General features: G+C 34.4%; 1 protein-coding gene across 1 annotated transcript in view; it reads left to right on the top strand.

Moving 5' to 3' along the window:
- The window catches only part of LOC106467617 (receptor-type guanylate cyclase Gyc76C-like), an 18201-nt gene extending 13816 nt beyond the window's left edge, over positions 1-4385 (top strand). The window contains exons 4-6 of the mRNA XM_013927979.2: positions 528-626; positions 1232-1323; positions 2905-4385. Coding sequence (XP_013783433.2) covers positions 528-626; positions 1232-1323; positions 2905-3735 — 1022 coding nt within the window. The 3' untranslated portion in view covers positions 3736-4385. The remainder of the gene's footprint in view (positions 1-527; positions 627-1231; positions 1324-2904) is intronic.
- Positions 4386-8576: the final 4191 nt, after the last annotated feature.

The raw sequence follows: 8576 nt of genomic DNA, 5'->3' as shown, positions 1-8576 counted from the left end.
ATAGATAATTAAGTTTATCACATTTATTCACAGGTCCTGTAAATAATTCAGTTGATCACATTCATTCACAGGTCCTGTAAATAATTCAGTTGATCACATTCATTCACAGGTCCTATAAATAATTCAGTTGATCACATTCATTCACAGGTCCTATAAATAATTCAGTTTATCACATTTATTCACAGGTCCTAAGGACCTGTGAATAAATGTGACAAACAGAATTATTTACAGGACCTGTGAATAAATGTGATAAACTGAATTATTTATAGGACCTGTGAATAAATGTGATAAACTGAATTATTTAACCTGTGAATGAATGTGATCAACTGAATTATTTATAGGACCTGTGAATAAATGTGATAAAATGAATTATTTACCTTATAAATAATTCAGTTTATCACATTTATTCACAGGTCCTATAAATAATTCAGTTGATCACATTCATTCACAGGTCCTGTAAATAATTCAGTTGATCACATTCATTCACAGGTCCTGTAAATAATTCTGTTTATCCCATTTATTCACAGGTCCTGTTGTGGCAGGTGTTGTGGGACTCACTATGCCCAGGTATTGTTTGTTTGGAGATACAGTGAACATGGCTTCTCGCATGGAGTCTAACGGAGAAGGTACAAAATTCCTTATGTATAAATTTGAGTTCGGCTCTTGTTTGATAACATTTTTAATGAATTCATTTTTTTTTATTTTAATTCGTAATGCGTTTCCAGTTTTTAATACATGAACTTGAAATTATTTTTAGTTCGTAAATGAATTAAAGAAGTGAATATTACATTGTCTAGATATTTTTTTTTATATTGTATGTTAACTTGTACTAGGTTTTGTTTGTTTTCGAGAAAAGCCACAGGGAGCTATCTGCTCTGTACCCCGAGGGGAATAGAAGCCCGGATTTTAGCATTGTAAGATTCTTACACTTACCGCTGTTCCATCGGGGGATTAGCGGATTCTGTCTCCTTGATAAGCTCGTAATTACTACGTCTTTTACAAGCCTCGAAAACTTTTACTTACACAAACACACACGTACACATGTGTGTATAATATTTTAAACCCCATAATTTACTTTCTGGAAATTAAGCATCCGTTCTTCATTTTTTGAATGAAATTGGTTTATTACAAGAATTGGAGAATTTCGTCCAACATGCTCCAAAGAAATCTTTTTCTGATGGCTTACCTTAATGTTATTATTAAAGCTATTATTATTATTACTATCTCACAGCTCTAAAGATTCACGTTAGTCCAGACTGTAAAGAGTACCTTGATAGACTTGGAGGTTACATCTTGGAGAAAAGAGGGGTGATACCGATAAAGGTGGGCTTCACATTTGAAAACTATTTTGATCTTTCTTATTCCATATAACGGCAAAGGAAAGAGAAACTTTGTATTCAATTTTTTTTTTAGCATTTATTAAGGGCATACTGATGTTTGAGTGCTGGTATAACTTGTTTTACAAACACGTTTTTCACAAGTTTAGATGTCGGTTGTAAGCTGCATATCTGTTAGGTTTTGCTTGAAAGGTAAAAATTCTGAGACATTCATGGTAAATTTAAGGTTGTTCGTGTTAGTTACACGTACAGTATCAAATCTCTTTTAGGAAACTGTTATTATAGAATCTTATAATATCGAGAGTATCGGTTCATAAACTCAATGGGGTTGCAGCTTGGCCCTGTCGTAGAGTTCTGGTCTTCAGAGCTTGTGAGCCGGATTCGAACGTGTGCGATAGTGCAAAATATTTTCCGCAATTTACACTGCGGTTGCGTTATAAGAGTGAAAGTCAATCTTTAGGATAGTAGGTGTAAAAGTACTCCGACTATCTGTTTTCCTTTTGGTTAGTAGTTCAAATTTAGGGACAGCGAGAAATATAATTAATATAGCTCGATACAGTGCTTCAAAAGATATTCTGGGCAGTCTTTCACAGAGCTGTCAATAAAAGCGACCAGTTATGTTCCCAGATTTGATATAAAGCCACGTATGATATGGCTTTAATGAAATGTTTTGTTAGAACATACAAATATATGTTTGAGTTATTTTATAATCCCAGAAGACGCGAGTTTAGATAAATAGCCGAAATTCAGATAAATGTTTAAAATGACCTGATCACCTGTAACAAAATTAATTTAGCCTAAGGCTAAACAGCATAAGTTCATTGTTTTTATCCATTATTGAGAGTATGATAATGTTGAGAATATGATATTATTGTGAATTTGATATTGTTGTGGATATGATATTATTGTGAATATGATATTTTTGAGAGTATGATGTTATTGAGAGTATGATATTGTTGAAAGTATGATAATGTTGAGAATATGATATTATTGTGAATTTGCTATTGTTGTGAATATGATATTGTTGGGAGTATGATATTGTTGAGAGTATGATGTTATTGAGAGTATGGTATTGTTGGGAGTATGATATTGTTGAGAGTATGATGTTATTGAGAGTATGATATTGTTGAGAGTATGATGTTATTGAGAGTATGATATTGTTGGGAGTATGATGTTATTGAGAGTATGATATTGTTGAGAGTATGATGTTATTGAGAGTATGGTATTGTTGGGAATATGATATTGTTGAGAGTATGATGTTATTGAGAGTATGATATTATTGTGAATATGATATTGTTGTGAATATGATATTGTTGGGAGTATGATGTTATTGAGAGTATGATATTGTTGTGAATATGATATTGTTGAGAGTATGAGGTTATTGAGAGTATGATGTTATTGTGAATATGATATTGTTGAGAGTATGACGTTATTGAGAGTATGATATTGTTGGGAGTATGATATTGTTGAGAGCATGATGCTCTCTTTGAAGAGAACTGAAGATAGGAAGTAACAGCAGCTATGATGAAAAGTTTTCAAAGTTTATACCGTGATTTCAATGTTACAGGGTAAAGGAAACATCAACACGTTCTGGTTGCTAGGTTGCAAACATTGTCGGGAACCTCTCGAAATCAAGCTTCCTCAACCACTCTTTAACACAACCTGTGATTCCGACAGTAAACCTCGAGGCTTGAGAATGCCAGGAAACGAGATTCCAAGACGATGTTTCCATGTGGGACGTAGGGACACCAGCCCAGCCTCAAGAGTGAACGACAGTGACTCTTTCCAAGGTTCATTGAATCAAATTCCGGCTTTCCTGAAGGTGAGTGAAAACAGTCCATGCTCAAAAAGAAGCCTCAGTTCTAGTAGAGGAAGAATTTGCCGACTCAACGACGAAACTAACAGACAATCTTATTGCAGTAGCTATGGAGACATATATAATTGCTCAATACCTGACCCACCCTCACGAAATAGATCTTCAGTTCCTTGTTCCTTTCGTGAGATAACGCCAAACGCTGTGGATGGAGACGCACTGAAATCAAATGTAGAACAAGAAAACAAAAAACTTTTAATGAAAAACGGAATCGTTAACCTAAACGAAAGTCACAAGCCTCTCATAGAGAGTAGTAACAGTGGTGGCGACGACAGAGGGTCGTTTGATGGCGAAAGAAGAACCCGATTCAAAGGACCCCTGTGTGAAAAGCCGTCTAGAAGGTGGCTTTCTTATAACGATATAATATATCCATCGGGATCGAGTGGCACGTTGAAAGGATTTTTTGCTGGACTGTTGGGACGACGCCAACAACAACAACAAGCAGATGTTCGGCGTTGTTCAAACCCCGCTGAAGAAACAAATAAACTTCGAAGTGAAAGCGTTGTGGGCGAGACTGTTGTGTAAATATATGAAATTATTGATGGTAAACTATGATATAAATAAAATTGTTAACGTATCAAACAAAGCTTATCATTTATAATCGCCCACCAATATATCATATGTAGAAGATAAGACTTGTTTTTGACATAAAGTTGAGATTTTAGTCCTAACAGTAATAAAACAAGCTAAAGTATATCAGTAACGAGCCAAGCCAATAACGACTGTTGTATAAAGTTAACTAAGAAGAAGAAGAAGTCAAAGCCACCAAGATCCAATGTACAAGAATATATTCAAAACGGTTGTGTTGGATGGACATCCAAGTATTTAAGATAGAGCATTTGTCTATGGTGAAATTACAAAACTTACGATCTCGTGATAAATTTTAAAGTATTGCTCTGATTGTCCTATTTCTTTATGGATTTATTTGTGTAAGAAAATTGTTTTTTTACAATTATGTTGAGTATTACTGAGATGTATTCTATTACAAATGAAATACCAATGTTATTAAATCAATGCAGAATTGGTAGCATTTAAAATAGAAAATAGTAGGCAGGAATTATTTTTTTGAAGTGAGACCATCTTTTATTAGCTCGTTGACCTGAAGCGATTATACAACTAAAAAAAAAAAAAAGGTATAGTTCTTGGGTAACCAAAGTATTCTAGACAAACAAAAGAAATTAAAAGCTTTCATACAAATATTTCTCCGGAGTTCTTCCTTTCTTTGAAAAAAAAAAGTTACATTTTAAAATAAGGAGCACGTTGGAAATAAATAAATACTAAGAGAAAAACTCTTTTCGGCACGGGGCTGACCCAAGTTTATACCTATTGCAAAAAGAATGTATTACTTTGTAAAGATAAACACGGAATTGAGACGATTTAACTTGGATGTGCAGCAAGTGGCTCTATAGTAGAGTTGTATTTTACGTGATGATTTTTGAAAACTTGTGCATCTTTTATCATATATTTTCTTCTACTATTTTGCCCTATTATAAATATTCTTCTTCTATGGAAATACGTCACAAACTGATTTATATATATTCTTTAACTTGGTTCCAGGTTTTCGTTCTATTATTATTGTTTTATTCGTTTCTTCTCGAAAGAACACACTTTTTAATTAAAATATCAAAAGATGCTCTAATATACATCACACGCAATAAATAGATCAAATTGGTAGACAAAATACAACAACCGTTTTCGGTACCTCGTGATATACAAACAACGTCGACAGAAAAATGTTGGAACGTTCCAAAGTTTGGCGCTCAGACAAATGATATAATGGTGTTTAAATTTTAGGTGCATCACACGGAAAGTAACTAATGATCTTTCTTACATTTTTTAACCATGATTAATGATATTACAATTTTGTTTATCCAGCTTCATAAATGAGCCTACTTTTCTTTTTCTATTTAGAATTCGGTATTTTAAGCAGAAAAGAACAGAATGCATAAAGTCATAAGCCATGTTTTCAAGGGAATACTTTTAAAGTCCCTGATGTTGAGGGATGAGAATACTTTTAAAGTCCCTGATGTTGAGGGATGGGAATACTTTTAAAGTCACTGATGTTGAGGAATGGGAATACTTTTAAAGTAACTGACGTTGAGGGATGGGAATACTTTTAAAGTTACTGATGTTGAGGGATGGGAATACTTTTAAAGCCACTGATGTTGAGGGATGGGAATACTTTTAAAGTCACTGATGCCCTTCCCTCAACGTCAGTTACTTTAAAAGTATTCCCATCCCTCAAACTTTAAAAGTATTCCCATCCCTCAACATCAGTGACTTTAAAAGATTATCAGTGACTTTAAAAGTATTCCCATCCCTCAACATCAGTGACTTTAAAAGTATTCCCATCCCTCAATATCAGTGACTTTAAAAGCCTTCCCATCCCTCAATATCAGTGGTTGAGGGATGGGAATACTTTTAAAGTCACTGAGGTTGAGGGATGGGAATACTTTTAAAGTAACTGAGGTTGAGGGATGGGAATACTTTTAAAGTCACTGACGTTGAGGGATGGGAATACTTTTAAAGTAACTGACGTTGAGGGAAGGAAATGCTTTTAAAGCCACTGATGTTGAGGGATGGGAATACTTTTAAAGTCACTGATGTTGAGGGAAGGGAATTCTTTTAAAGTCACTGATGTTGAGGGATGGGAATACTTTTAAAGCCGCTGATGTTGAGGGATGGCGGACACAGAAGTTGTTCACGGTGTGCTTAAGTTGAATCTGAATACATAAATAGCCAGTTAAATAATGTGCGTGAGAGTGTGTTACGATGTTACTTTGGCAACGCAACTCAGTTCATTTACGTAACGCCGTAAAACTCATCCTACATTAACTCTCAATATATAGCAGAGAAACAATAAATTTTTTCTTCGGAATTTTTACACTTTCTCATATATGTATGAAAAATATTTCTACCGTGTGTTTAGGTTATACGAACCAGTTGGGCCTATCATAATTTTATCCAATCGTGTCTTCAGATAAAACGAACCAGTTGTGCCTATCATAATTTTACTCAATCGTGTGTTTAGGTAATACGAACCAGTTATGCCTACCATAATTTTACCCAATCGTGTGTTTAGGTAATACGAACCAGTTATGCCTACCATAATTTTACCCAATCGTATCTTTAGGTAACACGAACCAGTTATGTCTACCATAATTTTACCCAATCGTGTGTTTAGGTAATACGAACCAGTTATGCCTACCATAATTTTACCCAATCATGTGTTTAGGTAACACGAACCAGTTATAAACTGTTAGGTCTAAAAATAATTTACCAATCAGTTTTTGAAATAGAAAACAGTAAGTTTATAAATCAAGTTTGATACAAAGTTGGTATCTAGTAAGCAGTATTAGAGGCATAATTATCTACTTGTTGTTTATGCTATGAACTTTCAATACAACCCCAGCGCTAATTACAACATTTACTTACACACACACAAAATATCTACGAACAAAAAAACGACAACTGTAAATATGGCGTTAAACTTTCAATCTTATTCTGCTAAAAACGCCCCCCAGTGGCACAGCGGTATGTCTGCGGACTTACAACGCTAGAAACCGGGTTTCGATACCCGTGGTGGGCAGAGCACAGATAGCCCTTGTGTAGCTTTGTGCATAATTAAAAACAAACAAACAATCTGCTAAAAACAAACACACATTAATCCGCTAACCCTGAACAAAATACTTAAAACAGTTTGGTTTTTGGCAACATTTCGGTAAATATAATTATATATGGTGTTGTATAACCATTCAAATGAATAATTAAAATACAACGTTTTTCTGTACACAATCAGAACGTATTTACTGAAGCCGTCAACGTCGTCCCTTTAAAAAGAAATGCTCTACATGTCATTTTCAGGAGTACCTTACGAGATTATAAGTCAGGTGATACTGCGTTCCAGGATTTAAAAAGTGATTTTTAAATAAACAAGGTTTACTTTTATATTTCGATGTAATATCATTATTCACCACTAAAAACCAATATGAGCTATTAGATTTTTCTGACAATATTCACTAAACCCCCCCCAAAAAAGCTATTAGATGATAGTTATAGGAGCATTATTTTTGGGGTGACAGTTATTGGAGTATTATTTCTGGGATGAAAGTTATAGGAGTATTATTTCTGGGGTGATAGTTATAAGAACATTATTTCTGGGGTGATAGATATAGGAGCATTATTTCTTAGGTAACAGTTATAGGAGCATTATTTTTGGGGTGACAGTTATTGGAGTATTATTTCTGGGGTGACAGTTATAGGAGTATTATTTCTGGGGTGATAGATATAGGAGCATTATTTCTTAGGTGACAATTATAGGAACATTATTTTTGGGGTGATAGTTATAGGAGCATTATTTCTGGGGTGACAGTTATAAGAGCATTATTTCTGGGGTGATAGTTATAGGAGTATTATTTCTGGGGTGATAGTTATAGGAACATTATTTCTGGGGTGATAGATATAGGAGCATTATTTCTGGGGTGATAGTTATAGGAGCATTATTTTTGGGGTGACAGTTATAGGAGTATTATTTCTGGGGTGACAGTTATAGGAGCATTATTTCTTAGGTGACAGTTATAGGAGCATTATTTCTGGGATGAAAGTTATAGGAGTATTATTTCTGGGGTGATAGTTATAGGAGCATTATTTCTGGGGTGATAGTTATAGGAGCATTATTTCTGGGGTGACAGTTATAGGAGCATTATTTCTGGGGTGATAATTATAGGAGCATTATTTCTGGGGTGATAGATATAGGAGCATTATTTCTTAGGTGACAGTTATAAATATTCGGTACGCACATTCTTACTAGTGTTTTCTATGAAATAGGCAGGTTAGCATAAACTGAGACTACCATTATGAAAAGGTATCACGTTTGGGATATCTGTGCTGTGTTAGCCGCAAGGATTGAACCCTGAATGTAAGTGTTAAAGCCTTCAAGCTTACTGCTGAACCATCGGTATGGGAGAGAATTATCAATGACAAAATTAATGGAAAATACGATCCTGCATTATACTTCAAATTAACATTGAAATAAATGCTTTATTTTAACACAATCTCTCTCCCCATAAAAAAAAGGTACAGTACCAAACTAGAGAATACTGTACCCCACGTGAACATCCTTCTCGCTCTAAGAATATATGTTTTATTGAAATAATGTATTTAACTGAGGTTTGCAGTGTTTGGTAAGCAAACTTGGTTAAGAAATCTCAAGAGTGTTTGTCTACAGCTCATCTTGAAACCAGTCCATAAGAATTCTCAAAAATGTTTGTCTTCAACTCGTCTTGAAACCAGTCCATAAGAAATCTCAAGAGTGTTTGTCTTCAGCTCATCTTGAAACCAGTCCATAAGAATTCTCAAAAATGTTT

The sequence above is a fragment of the Limulus polyphemus genome, unplaced genomic scaffold, assembly GCF_000517525.1.
Source record: "Limulus polyphemus unplaced genomic scaffold, Limulus_polyphemus-2.1.2 Scaffold2679, whole genome shotgun sequence".
In the NCBI taxonomy this organism is placed as follows: domain Eukaryota; kingdom Metazoa; phylum Arthropoda; class Merostomata; order Xiphosura; family Limulidae; genus Limulus; species Limulus polyphemus.
The sequence above is the reverse complement of the archived record's forward strand: the minus strand, read 5'-3'. Positions and strand labels throughout refer to the sequence as shown.